This window comes from Rutilus rutilus (genome assembly GCF_951802725.1).
Source record: "Rutilus rutilus genome assembly, chromosome: 22".
Lineage (NCBI taxonomy): Eukaryota > Metazoa > Chordata > Actinopteri > Cypriniformes > Leuciscidae > Rutilus > Rutilus rutilus.
In genome coordinates, this window is record NC_140227.1 from 825,217 (window position 1) to 839,002 (window position 13,786).

Below are 13,786 nucleotides of genomic sequence, written 5' to 3' on the forward strand. Positions count from 1 at the left end.
ATTGACCTTGTACTTGAAAAAGGATCCTCATATAAGAAACAATACTAAAATTCAGAGTCAGTTCATTCGCATTCGGAGATGTTTAGGGCGTGGCTTCATTTAGTCTGTGGGGAACTGATTGGATGGTTGTGGTTTGCTATTGGTGGATCTAATGTGAGTGACAGATTGCCCGGCCCTCGCACCACTAAACACGTCATCAGAGAAGAGATGTGGCTCCAACAGGGAGGGGAAGTTATTTTGATTCAAGATTACGAGGCACGTGTATTTAAAACAATAATGATGTGCACGGGTGGATTATTTATAATAAACACGGCAATATTTCATTAAAAAATAAAACCAAATAACAATTGTTCTTTGATTTCATGGTTTAAATGTATGCCGGGCTTGCCATATCACGCGACCGCCCGCGATTATAGCGTTGTTGTCGCGTCGCGAGCTGTGACGAAAGCGATGACATCACTCTCACGTCACTCTCTCCCCGTAGCGATAATCATGGCGGATCAACAATTCAACAACTTTCTTTGGTGAGTAAAGCGAGTCTCCTATAGTTCCTGTGCACAGTGTTTCATGCAGACTATATTCGCGGCTCGCTGCTCATCTGATCGAGGTTATTGTGAAACATCCATCGCAGTTGTTGTTGTGTGTTTGTGTGATGTGTACTAAACTGAAGATCACTGATTGAGCTTGTAAACACGGTTAAATATATTAAAGCACGCACTGTTAATCTTTCTAGCCATACAGTCAGCTGTGTGTGTGTGTGTGTGTGTGTGTGTGTGTGTGTGTGTGTGTGTGTGTGTGTGTAGCTGCTGCTGTATCAAAGTAACTAAACACATGAACTGAGGTCAAAACATCAGAGTCTTTAGTGAAAATATCTAAGTCTTTTGTAGGTAAATATTGTTATGGTAAATTGGGTCATAGTTTGATGAAAGTAGTTCTGCTATAGTGTTTTAAACCAGTTGAACAAATGAAATGTAACTGGGTGACACAGTGTCCTCTGAATTACTGCCCTCTTCATAGTTAAAAAAAAATGCAAATGGTCTTCTCTGTTTGATCAAGTTATCGGTCAGTTCTGCTTTAGAACAAAGGCACGATATTAATGTGTGTTTGTAGAATTAGACGTTTCAGATAAGTCTGTTTTAAACACAGTGATCTTGATTTATGTTCTCAGGCTGCTGAATTATTAAAATTGTCTTACACTTTACATTTGTGTATTCCAGTTTAGCATTTATTGTATAAATACTGAATCTGGATTGAGTGCATTGCAGATATGTTTGCATTTTATGTGCATTCATATTTTCAAAGCTTTAACTTGATAAATCATTGGCATTGCATTTTTCAGCTTAATGCACACTTAATATCTAATGCAAGCACATTTATATTGTGTTATATTTTATTGTAGTGTTATAAATGCACTCAAACACAAGATATTGTGACATTATGACATTGAAATGTTTGTTGTAAATGAAGGGCATCGTTTTAATGTGTGAACCTGACACTGATATTGCATTATATGTGTGATGCTGAGAGAAATGAGGAAGAGTTATTCAGCATGACACAGAAATGCTTCACCGAGTAATTAGTGTTTCTGACACGTTGACCGTCGGATTAGCATGAGCGCGTGTGTGTGTGTGAGCCGCTCAGACCTGCTCGACTGGTTCCTGATGGCAGAACAATGAACCAGTTCAACCCAACATAGTTGCACAGTTACTTTCCGAGAGAGAACAGGTGGATGTCGAGCGGCTCGTGCAGAATGGGTGAGAAATGCGTTGGTCTGTGTAACTGGCAGGACTGGTGTAGCGTGGGCGAGCCATCTGACCGACACACACTGCCAGGGCAGAGGAAGAACAGTTAGAAACACAGAGTAACTGTCAGGATACTGTAAGTCTCGTGCTAGCTTCTCTCTCTGCAGTTCCTGACTGATATCTGTCACCATCTGCACTTCTGCTCTTCTTAGACTCGATGATTAATGTTTCTGCTGGGTGTTTTGTCCTGAAAAGCAGGTTCAAATGACATGATTGACTGAGAGATTCTCTGCGTTTTCATTTTTAAAGGTTCAGCATCTCATTTACATTTACATTTATTCATTTAGCAGACGCTTTTATCCAAATGAGAACAATAGAAGCAGTGAAACTAACAATAGGGCAACAATATGCAAGTGCTGTGACCCTTCCCAGTTTAATCTACAAGGACATGGACTTTTATTAATTAATTCAATGTAAGCACTGGTTTCATTCTTGTTATCAAGCTCAAAATGTGACTTTTTTTTGTGTGTTTCTGAAGGGTGTAACTTTGGTTTGAGAAGGGGGGGGGGGGGGGGGGGGTGTAATTGTTATACACATTAACTATGTATAACAAAAAGATGTCTTGCTTTCTTTATTGTTTAATAGATTGCCAAGACTTGAGAGAATCATTTTATAAAGTCAAAAATGTTCACTATTCATTTTCAATTTCCACTGTAATGTAGAAACAACATAAAGACAGTATATTTTAAATAATTGTTTAATGGCATCTTTTTATGAATGAAGGCCAGTATCACTGATATTAATATAGCCACTGATGTCTCTATGAAAATATTTTTTTCCCCCAAATTTTAAACATTTATTAGGCTTCAAAAACATAACCTTTAGTTTAAGTGAACTTTAAACAATCCTCACTTAAACCCATAATAAATGTCATATTTACCTGTGCCTTTCCTGTCTAACAGGTACTGTCTAATAATGCATAAAGTGAATATGGTTATCAAATAGTCCGCACTGCATAAATTATAAATTAAATATAGATTAATCCTTATTAAAGCTGCAAGCGTTCTTTAGTCGAGAGCAGTGAGTGATTCTCTCTGTTTCCTTTGTTCTTTGGTTAACTTTACTGACAGAGAATTAGTGGCTGCTGTCCCTTTAAGAGCAGCCGCTGACAGGATCTCACGCATTTAATTTTCTCATTTACTCTTGACTTTCATTTAAGATTTTATTTAACTCATTTAAGACTGTTCTTGTGAGGATACTCGACAAAACGGGCATTTTGGCATAAATGTGTGTGTTATTGTTCGTTCAAGCGCGAAAGAGAACTGGATTCTGGCGCGCTGTGTGTGTGTGTGTGTGTGCGTCAGGAGCGCTCCCTGATCATTAGAGCTTTCAGTGAGCTATTTTTAGAGTGTGGACACGACGTTCCTGGACGCGGACTCGCGCATCGCGTTATTCCTCATTATAATAATTAATGTGCAGAATAAAGGTGCGGGGCCTGGTTGAGTGAGTTAGTAGTGTGTTAAACTGGCGGTTATGGTAAGGGGCGGGACATTTCCCAAACACACTCGAAGCGCTCGACCAATCACAACACACTGCTCCAGCCGACCAATCAGAGCACAGTGTGCTTTTCAGAAGGAGGGGCTTCATAGAGACAGGAAGTAAACAGAGCGTTACTGACAGACTGGGAAGAGAGGAGCCGCAACAATGGAGAATATGAGGAGAATAATCAACATTCAAGCAGGAAAACCTGCTCTAGAAACATCACGACTTTGCATAATAGCTCCTCTTTAAATAGTAATATAATTCTTGTTATCAAGCTCAAAATTGGATTGTTGTTTTGTGTTTCTGATGCTTTAGTGTTATTATAATGACTTCAAACTCATTAATGGACAGTGAATAATTATTTTATGAAAAGACTGACCTTCTTTCTTTGATAAAGCTGAAGTGTGCTCCTCCTAACGTGATGCACATTCATCATCAAAATGTTATCAGTCTATTATTATCATCATAATCTGAAAAACATTTGGCCGTTCTTTTGACTGATTTCTCGTCAGAGTTATTTGTCCTTCACGGCTCACATGTAATGCGCTGTAATCTTGCAGGAAGTCTTGACCTTGCTTATAAAAGCTAAGGAAAATAAATAAGTTTTTAACTCTAGAGTCATTTCAGAGGGATTTTAATAATGTGTTGTAATTTTGGTTGTATGCATCTGTTATGTTTACGTACAGCGCTCTGGTACTCAGTGTGGTTTTTGAAAGTGCTGTAGAAATAAAGTTGAGGTTGATCAGTGTGTGTGAGGTTGATCAGTGTGTGTGTGAGGTTGATCAGTGTGTGTGTGTGTGTGGTGTTCCAGATTACTGTGCGCCGCTGCCTGTCCTGATGGAGCATGTTCAAGGGGCCTGGAAGAGCGCCAGCCATGGGTTCGGATGCAAAGACTCGGTGTTCGAAGATCCCTGCATGTCTCCCAACATCCTCAAGAACTTCCCGTACCGGAGATTGTCAGACGATGGGAGAATCCCAGACTCTAAAGCTAGCGGCACAATCCGCGTCTACCTGCCCAACAAACAGCGGACTGTGGTAACAGTACAAGCTTCTGTGTTACTCTCCATGTTCATGATGAGGACGGACTGTGTATTTTAATATTCATCCCAGTTCAGTGCTTTAGACTTGAGGCCCGTTCTCTCCAAGAACGATTATTATAACAATTGGCGAATTCCAAGCGGCGGTTTTGCGATTAAAAGTGAACGACTGAATCCCTTCCAACTTTCATTTAATTTAATATATTCAACAATATTATTGATCTCCTGCATTGACAGCATTATATGAGAACTGAACTGAGCTGGACGATGATGACATCACTGTTTTCTCCTGAGCGGCTGTATATATACATGAACTAAATTAATAACTTTTTTTACAACAGAAATGAACCATCACTGATCTTACTGAAGCTGGACTGAGACGCGCTTTTCTTCTGGAAACAAACTCTGTTATCTCTGTAAAGCTGCTCTGGAACACTCAGTGTTGTATAAAGCGCTGTATTAAAGGTGACTTGACGAGTCCGTTAGCGAAGGGCACATGTGATGTCACTTCAAGAGTCATTTTAGTCTTTTATAGTCATGTGACCCATGGTAGTGAATCTATATCGTCCTCGGTGTGAACGGGCCTTATGTTGGAAGCGCCTTGATGTAAAAATAGTTTGTTTTTAGTAGAGATGCACTGATTTATGAACATTTGGGCCGATAACTGATAATTCTTTATATCTGAAAGCCGATAACCGATATATTGGCTGATAAATCTAAATCCAAATTTTTATATTATTTTTGAGAGCCTGATTACAGAGACAAAAGTCTCACCAGTAAAATCCACGTCCCAAACACACATTTATAATGATGTTCTGATTATAATATTATGTAGCCGATATGACAGACTTGTGTTGTATTTTCCTTTTTTGAAGTGATTCCAATCATATTTCAAGCAGTTCATAATCATCATGTTGAACAGTGCGCATCTGAAGCGTCTCAGCTGGAGGAGATAATACATTATTTATCAGCTTTGATATATCGGCCAATAACAATGATATATCGTGCATTTAGTTTTTACAAACTCACTAGTCGATATAATGCTAAAGATCTATGTAACGTTCACATGCATGTTCATACCTTTCTTTTCCATTGAAGTGATGAAATATGAGAATTGTGTTGAATCAGGTGAATGTGCGGCCGGGAATGACGCTGCGCAACTGCCTCATCAAAGCCCTGAAGGTCCGTGGCCTTCAGCCCGAGTGCTGTGCTGTGTTCAAGCTTCATCGAGAACATGCAATACAAGTTGTGTAAGTTGTGGCACAAAAAAATAATACTAAAAAATGGAATATAATGAGAAAGACTGAGCACTATCAACATGCAGTGCCAATAAAAAGTTGTTTTTATATTAAATGCAAATTCATTTGGTATTTTTGCCATTGAGAATCAGAAAAAGACTTTCATGTGAAACCGGATCTCTACAAAGCGATGTAAAGTAATCACAATCATCAAATCCATTGTAATTGATAGGGCTGGGTATTGATGTAGACTTCCTAATATGGTATGATTCTGTTTCACAAGCACATAATTCGATTCTGATTCATTTGGGAATTTAATGTTGAACACTGGGATATCCTGGAGGAAAAGCTCATGTCAATTAATGGCTTAAAATAATGTTGTGAGGGAGTTTAAGCAGTTTTGCAGAGAGAATGAAAGATTGCAGTGACCAGAGCAAAGCTGATCAATGCATAAAACACTTTACAATTTAGCATTTTCTAATATTAACTAACAATGAGCAATATTATTTATTTTTTTACAGTATTTAATCTTCATTGTTAGTTCATGTCCATTTGTTCAAATTAAGGTCGGCATGGAGGAGAAGTTGCGCTAGTACTTTCATCTCTATTGTGTCGAATATTGAGTGAAACGCTTCTGGAACAAGAACACATGTGGGCGGGGCTTGATTGTGTCTGTGGGGAATTGATTGGATGGTTGTGGTTTGCTATTGGTGGATCTCATGTGAGTGACAGGTTATCGCCCCGCCCTCGTCATTAGAGAAGAGAAGAGAGGTTTAGAACAATAAAACAAGGAATTTAAAGCAATAATGATGTGCACATTTAGAATAAACCCTACAAAATTACATAAAAAAAACAAGAACGGTCCATTTTGATTTCATGGTGATTTTTAGCATCAACCAAGAATAATAAATGCTTTTCATTGTTAGTTCATGTTAAGTAATGAAAGCTTATTCTTACTGGTGCATCTTCTGAATACCGCCTTAATAAACTGTTAATTTCTGTTTAATAACTGTAATAATTTAGACCCAACTGTAAAGCTGAATTTTGCTCCTGAAACTCAATGCACTGCTCAGTGAATGAACACACGCTGTTGTTTTGTGCAGTAAGAAGCTGCGTATGGACTGGAGCACGGACTGTACCACGCTGGTGGGAGAGGAGTTTCTGGTCGAAGTCTTAGATCACGTCCCGCTGACCACGCACAATTTTGTGAGTTCCCGTAGTCAGTGTGTGTGAATTGAGCTGATGTGGTCTTTACAGTGGCTCTAACATCTGACCGTCCCCCTTCACAGGTACGAAAGACATTTTTGAAGTTGGCCTTTTGTGACATATGTCAGAAGTTTCTTCTACATGGCTTCAGATGTCAGACGTGCGGCTACAAGTTTCATGAGCATTGCAGCACCAGAGTGCCCACCATGTGTGTGGACTGGAGCAACATCCGACAGCTGCTGTGAGTGTGCAAAACCACAGACACCAGCACACACACTTTACAGTCATGTACAGCGGTTGCATTACTTGCTTAGACTAGTTTCTAGTGGTTTCTGGGTCTAGAAAAGACCCTCAGGTCTTGGAAAAGGCACAGAAATACTTAAAAACCCAGTTTATACATGTTTTGTTATATTCTGTTTATTCTTCTGGTTTTGTGTAATCAGATTACTTTTTTGATGTAACAATGCATTACAAGGAACTTGCATTACATAATCAGATTACTTTTCGATGTAACGAGCAAAGTTACGCATCACAAATATTGTGCATTACATAATCAGATTACTTTTTGGATGTAACGAGTAAAGTAACACATTAAAAGTAACGTGCATTACATAATTGGGATTGCTTTTTGATGTAACATGCAAAGTTACGCATTACAAGTATCATGCATTACATAATCAGATTACTTTTCGATGTAACGAGCAAAATTACGCATTACAAATATCGTGCATTACGTAATCAGATTACTTTTTGATGTAACATGTAAAGTAACACATTAAAAGTAAAGTGCATTACGTAATCAGATTACTTTTCGATGTAATGTGTAAAGTAACACATTACAAGTATGGTGCATTATGTAATCGGGATTGCTTTTTGATGTAACATGCAAAGTTACGCATTACAAGTATCATGCATTACGTAATCAGATTACGTTTCGATGTAACATGTAAAGTAACACATTAAAAGTAACATGCATTATGTAATCAGATTACTTTTTGGATGTAACGTTTAAAACATTAAACATTAATGTAACATTAAAAGTAACGTGCATTACGTAATCAGATTACTGGTTTGCTGTAACATGTAAAGTAACACATTAAAAGTAACGTGCATTACGTAATCAGATTACTGGTTTGCTGTAACATGTAAAGTAACACATTACAAGTATGGTGCATTACGTAATCAGATTACTGGTTTGCTGTAACATGTAAAGTAACACATTACAAGTATGGTGCATTACATAATCAGATTACTGGTTTGCTGTAACATGTAAAGTAACACATTACAAGTATGGTGCATTACGTAATCAGATTACTGGTTTGCTGTAACATGTAAAGTAACACATTACAAGTATGGTGCATTACGTAATCAGATTACTGGTTTGCTGTAACATGTAAAGTAACACATTAAAAGTAATGTGCATTACGTAATCAGATTACTTTTCGATGTAACGAGTAAAGTAACACATTAAAAGTAACGTGCATTACGTAATCAGATTACTGGTTTGCTGTAACATGTAAAGTAACACATTAAAAGTAATGTGCATTACGTAATCAGATTACTTTTCGATGTAACGAGTAAAGTAATGCATTAAAAGTAACGTGCATTACGTAACCGGGATTACTTTTTTGATGTAACATGCAAAGTTACGCATTACAAGTATCATGCATTACATAATCAGATTACTTTTTGATGTAACGTGTAAAGTAACGCATTACAAGTATGGTGCATTATGTAATCGGGATTGCTTTTTGATGTAACATGCAAAGTTACGCATTACAAGTATCATGCATTACCTAATCAGATTACGTTTCGATGTAACGTAAAGTAACACATTAAAAGTAATGTGCATTATGTAATCAGATTACTGGTTTGCTGTAACATGTAAAGTGACACATTAAAAGTAATGTGCATTACGTAATCAGATTACTTTTCGATGTAACGCATTACAAGTAACGTACATTATGGAATCGGATTACTGGTTTGCTGTAACATGTAAAGTAACACATTACAAGTAACGTGCATTACGTAATCAGATTACTGGTTTGCTGTAACATGTAAAGTAACACATTAAAAGTAATGTGCATTACGTAATCAGATTATTTTTCGATGTAACGAGTAAAGTAATGCATTAAAAGTAATGTGCATTACGTAATCAGATTACTTTTCGATTTAACGAGTAAAGTAATGCATTAAAAGTAACGTGCATTACGTAACCGGGATTACTTTTTTGATGTAACATGCAAAGTTACGCATTACAAGTATCATGCATTACATAATCAGATTACTTTTCGATGTAACGTGTAAAGTAACGCATTACAAGTAACGTACATTATGGAATCGGATTACTTTTTTGATGCAAATACTGTCAACAGACAGAAAATAATACATTTCACCATGATTTAGGAGTAAAATGTTCTATAAATTAGGTGAAGTGGGGTTCAGTAGCATGTTGACAGGCCGAACAGGCTTCTTTCCTCTATTTAAATGAAGATAGACATGAAGGGAAGGCTCACAGAAAGAGCTTTGCATAGAGGCCCTCACACCGTGAGCGTTGTAGATGTCTATCAATGGTAATCATGTAAAGCATGGTACAAAGGTCCATTCTTCTGCAGCAGAATTCATCACAAAGATGAAAAAACAAACTTATAATGCTTTTTAAGGAAAACCTTCATTGGTCCATCTTTTAGAAATTAGCTATTAGTTATTTTTCCAGGCTGTTCCCGACTCCCGGAGAGAACGGCACTCCGTCACTCCCTCCCCTCTCGTCCCGTCGGATGCAAAACTCTAAATTCTCCTTCAGGTAAATGGAGTCTGTGTCTATATTTAGATCAGATGTAGTGAACTGACCCGACAAGTCCAGCGTTCCTGAGAATCAGAGCGTGTCACAACGCCCCCTACTTTTTGTTTTCGTTCCTGTTATTCGGGGTATTTGATCATACTTGTAGTTCCTTGTATTAGTGTTATTTTACTTTTGTCATAGATTTATTAATATTTTGAATGAGCTTTTATTTTTATACTTATAAGTAACTTTAGGTTCATTTAGTTGTGCTTTTGTCGTTTGGTTCGTTTTTTATTTATTTAGCTTTTTAGGTTTAATTTATTTTTATTTTTATTTTTATTTCAGTTTTATTTTTATAATTTTTTCTTCCAGGTAACAATTTTAGTGCTTCAGCTTATAAGGCAACATTTCTCATTTTCATTTAGTTTAAGTTTTTCAAATAATATTTACTTTTTTTTTTCTTTTTTTTTTAGCTTTGTCAATTAACAGAAATGTTTTTATAGGTATAGTTAATGATAATACTAACCCTGACATGTATTAAAACATTTTTGCTTTAAAACATATCCGGTCAGCTTTACCAACCTTTTTAAAATCTGAACATTATGCATGACTTTTAAAATGTTTCACTATAAATAATTGTAAATTATTGGTATATATTTACCCATTTAGTGCTGAAATGATAAGCTTCAGAAAGTTCAGTATTTCTGGAGATTTGAATATCACAGATAAAAATTTTGTCTAATTTTGACTAACACGCAAGTAGCCATTGATTAACATTACCATAATTATTTTAATGCACACTGTTTTAGAAGTAAATCCACATTACGAAACACAAGACTAATCTGATAGAGTTGCTTGATCTTGTTTTGTGAACTTGCATCCATTTTTTCAACGTTGTTTACATGTTATCAAGCCATTTGGTAACTTTCACCTAAAATGTGCACTGGTCTGGGAAACACTGTAAAACTGCATCCACGGGAATACATGGATATTTTTTTCAAATACATTTTTTTCCAATCAAGATTTAATCTAATGCACTGGTTTTGACTTTTGCTAGTGCTGAATTGTCTTCTTTAGTCTATCTTACATTTGATTCAACAATTTGAATTGTACATTCACTGTTTTCTAAAAACATGATTTAATATTTAGTGACTCCTGTAATATACTGTATATATCACATGTTGCAATGCCACTGACGCTGTAACCCTTCTCCAGTCCCTATCACAGATACTCCACGCCGAACGCTTTAAACTACATCACTCCCGCGCCGTCCGCTGGCGTGTCTCTCACTCATAAAGTGTTGTCCACCTCTACGCCTAACGTTCACATGACGAGCACCACACAGCCCGTCGACGAGGCCGCTTATCAGGTGAAGCGCTTTTCCTCATCATCATCATCGCCTTTCAGGGCCAGATTTACTGAACGGGTCAGATGAGATCGCAGTCCCACAGAAGAGCCGATGGGAGAGGGAAGTCCGTTTAAGTAATGACCAACACAGTCTATCCAGAGCAGGCTTGGCAATCGATATGTTCAGATAAATGGGTTAAAACATGTAGATTAAAATGCTAAATTTGGTATTACATTGTGTGTGTAAATGATGGTGCTGAAACCCAAAGCACAGGACAATAGAGACACCAGAATAACAATATTCATGATTCTGAAGCTGAAAATACTGAATTATTGTAGATGAATATGCTTGATCTCTGTCACTGACTAGATATATGTGTAATAATGTAGGACACTTTTACTGGGAACATCAGACATCTGGCATTATCAGGACACACACATATTCCCCCACTGCATTATTATAAATCATATTCAACATTATAGTAGTGTAATGTAGTTCTGACACTAAAACAAGGGAAACTCCTACAAATGCATAAGCAATAAGATCAGCCGCAGAAATAATGTTTTCATCGGTCATTTCTCTCTGCGTGTCTTTAGTAAATCCCGACAGTAGTTTTATACGTGTAAAGGGTGATCGAGCTGTTAGTAAATCCCGACAGTAGTTTTATACGTGTAACGGGTGATCGAGCTGTTAGTAAATCCCGACAGTAGTTTTATACGTGTAAAGGGTGATCAAGCTGTTAGTAAATCCCGACAGTAGTTTTATACGTGTAACGGGCGATCGAGCTGTTAGTAAATCCCGACAGTAGTTTTATACGTGTAACGGGCGATCGAGCTGTTAGTAAATCCCGACAGTAGTTTTATACGTGTAACGGGCGATCGAGCTGTTAGTAAATCCCGACAGTAGTTTTATACGTGTAACGGGTGATCAAGCTGTTAGTAAATCCCGACAGTAGTTTTATACGTGTAACGGGTGATCGAGCTGTTAGTAAATCCCGACAGTAGTTTTATACGTGTAACGGGTGATCAAGCTGTTAGTAAATCCCGACAGTAGTTTTATACGTGTAACGGGTGATCGAGCTGTTAGTAAATCCCGACAGTAGTTTTATACGTGTAACGGGTGATCGAGCTGTTAGTAAATCCCGACAGTAGTTTTATACGTGTAACGGGTGATCGAGCTGTTAGTAAATCCCGACAGTAGTTTTATACGTGTAACGGGTGATCAAGCTGTTAGTAAATCCCGACAGTAGTTTTATACGTGTAACGGGTGATCGAGCTGTTAGTAAATCCCGACAGTAGTTTTATACGTGTAACGGGCGATCGAGCTGTTAGTAAATCCCGACAGTAGTTTTATACGTGTAACGGGTGATCGAGCTGTTAGTAAATCCCGACAGTAGTTTTATACGTGTAACGGGTGATCGAGCTGTTAGTAAATCCCGACAGTAGTTTTATACGTGTAACGGGTGATCAAGCTGTTAGTAAATCCCGACAGTAGTTTTATACGTGTAACGGGTGATCGAGCTGTTAGTAAATCCCGACAGTAGTTTTATACGTGTAACGGGCGATCGAGCTGTTAGTGAATCCCGACAGTAGTTTTATACGTGTAACGGGTGATCGAGCTGTTAGTAAATCCCGACAGTAGTTTTATACGTGTAACGGGTGATCAAGCTGTTAGTAAATCCCGACAGTAGTTTTATACGTGTAACGGGTGATCAAGCTGTTAGTAAATCCCGACAGTAGTTTTATACGTGTAACGGGTGATCAAGCTGTTAGTAAATCCCGACAGTAGTTTTATACGTGTAACGGGTGATCGAGCTGTTAGTAAATCCCGACAGTAGTTTTATACGTGTAACGGGTGATCGAGCTGTTAGTAAATCCCGACAGTAGTTTTATACGTGTAACGGGTGATCGAGCTGTTAGTGAATCCCGACAGTAGTTTTATACGTGTAACGGGTGATCGAGCTGTTAGTAAATCCCGACAGTAGTTTTATACGTGTAACGGGTGATCGAGCTGTTAGTAAATCCCGACAGTAGTTTTATACGTGTAACGGGTGATCGAGCTGTTAGTAAATCCCGACAGTAGTTTTATACGTGTAACGGGTGATCGAGCTGTTAGTAAATCCCGACAGTAGTTTTATACGTGTAACGGGTGATCGAGCTGTTAGTAAATCCCGACAGTAGTTTTATACGTGTAACGGGTGATCGAGCTGTTAGTAAATCCCGACAGTAGTTTTATACGTGTAACGGGCGATCGAGCTGTTAGTAAATCCCGACAGTAGTTTTATACGTGTAACGGGTGATCAAGCTGTTAGTAAATCCCGACAGTAGTTTTATACGTGTAACGGGTGATCGAGCTGTTAGTAAATCCCGACAGTAGTTTTATACGTGTAACGGGTGATCGAGCTGTTAGTAAATCCCGACAGTAGTTTTATACGTGTAACGGGCGATCGAGCTGTTAGTAAATCCCGACAGTAGTTTTATACGTGTAACGGGTGATCAAGCTGTTAGTAAATCCCGACAGTAGTTTTATACGTGTAACGGGTGATCGAGCTGTTAGTAAATCCCGACAGTAGTTTTATACGTGTAACGGGTGATCAAGCTGTTAGTAAATCCCGACAGTAGTTTTATACGTGTAACGGGTGATCGAGCTGTTAGTAAATCCCGACAGTAGTTTTATACGTGTAACGGGCGATCGAGCTGTTAGTAAATCCCGACAGTAGTTTTATACGTGTAACGGGTGATCAAGCTGTTAGTAAATCCCGACAGTAGTTTTATACGTGTAACGGGTGATCGAGCTGTTAGTAAATCCCGACAGTAGTTTTATACGTGTAACGGGTGATCAAGCTGTTAGTAAATCCCGACAGTAGTTTTATACGTGTAACGGGTGATCGA

General features: G+C 38.0%; 1 protein-coding gene across 8 annotated transcripts in view; it reads left to right on the top strand.

Annotated features, from left to right (window-relative positions):
* Positions 1-211: 211 nt before the first annotated feature.
* Positions 212-13,786, top strand: part of raf1b (Raf-1 proto-oncogene, serine/threonine kinase b) — a 41,088-nt gene continuing 27,513 nt past the window's right edge. Inside the window, exons 1-7 of one of the 8 annotated variants that reach the window (XM_084395347.1) lie at positions 215-524; positions 4,096-4,319; positions 5,450-5,571; positions 6,663-6,765; positions 6,849-7,006; positions 9,482-9,568; positions 10,763-10,916. In XM_084395347.1, the coding sequence (XP_084251473.1) occupies positions 4,122-4,319; positions 5,450-5,571; positions 6,663-6,765; positions 6,849-7,006; positions 9,482-9,568; positions 10,763-10,916 (822 nt within the window). In that variant the 5' untranslated portion in view covers positions 215-524; positions 4,096-4,121. Of the gene's footprint in view, positions 525-1,615; positions 1,879-4,095; positions 4,320-5,449; positions 5,572-6,662; positions 6,766-6,848; positions 7,007-9,469; positions 9,569-10,762; positions 10,917-13,786 lie in introns of those variants that run through there. The other 7 variants (XM_084395345.1, XM_084395343.1, XM_084395344.1 and 4 more) reach the window with 7 other exon arrangements.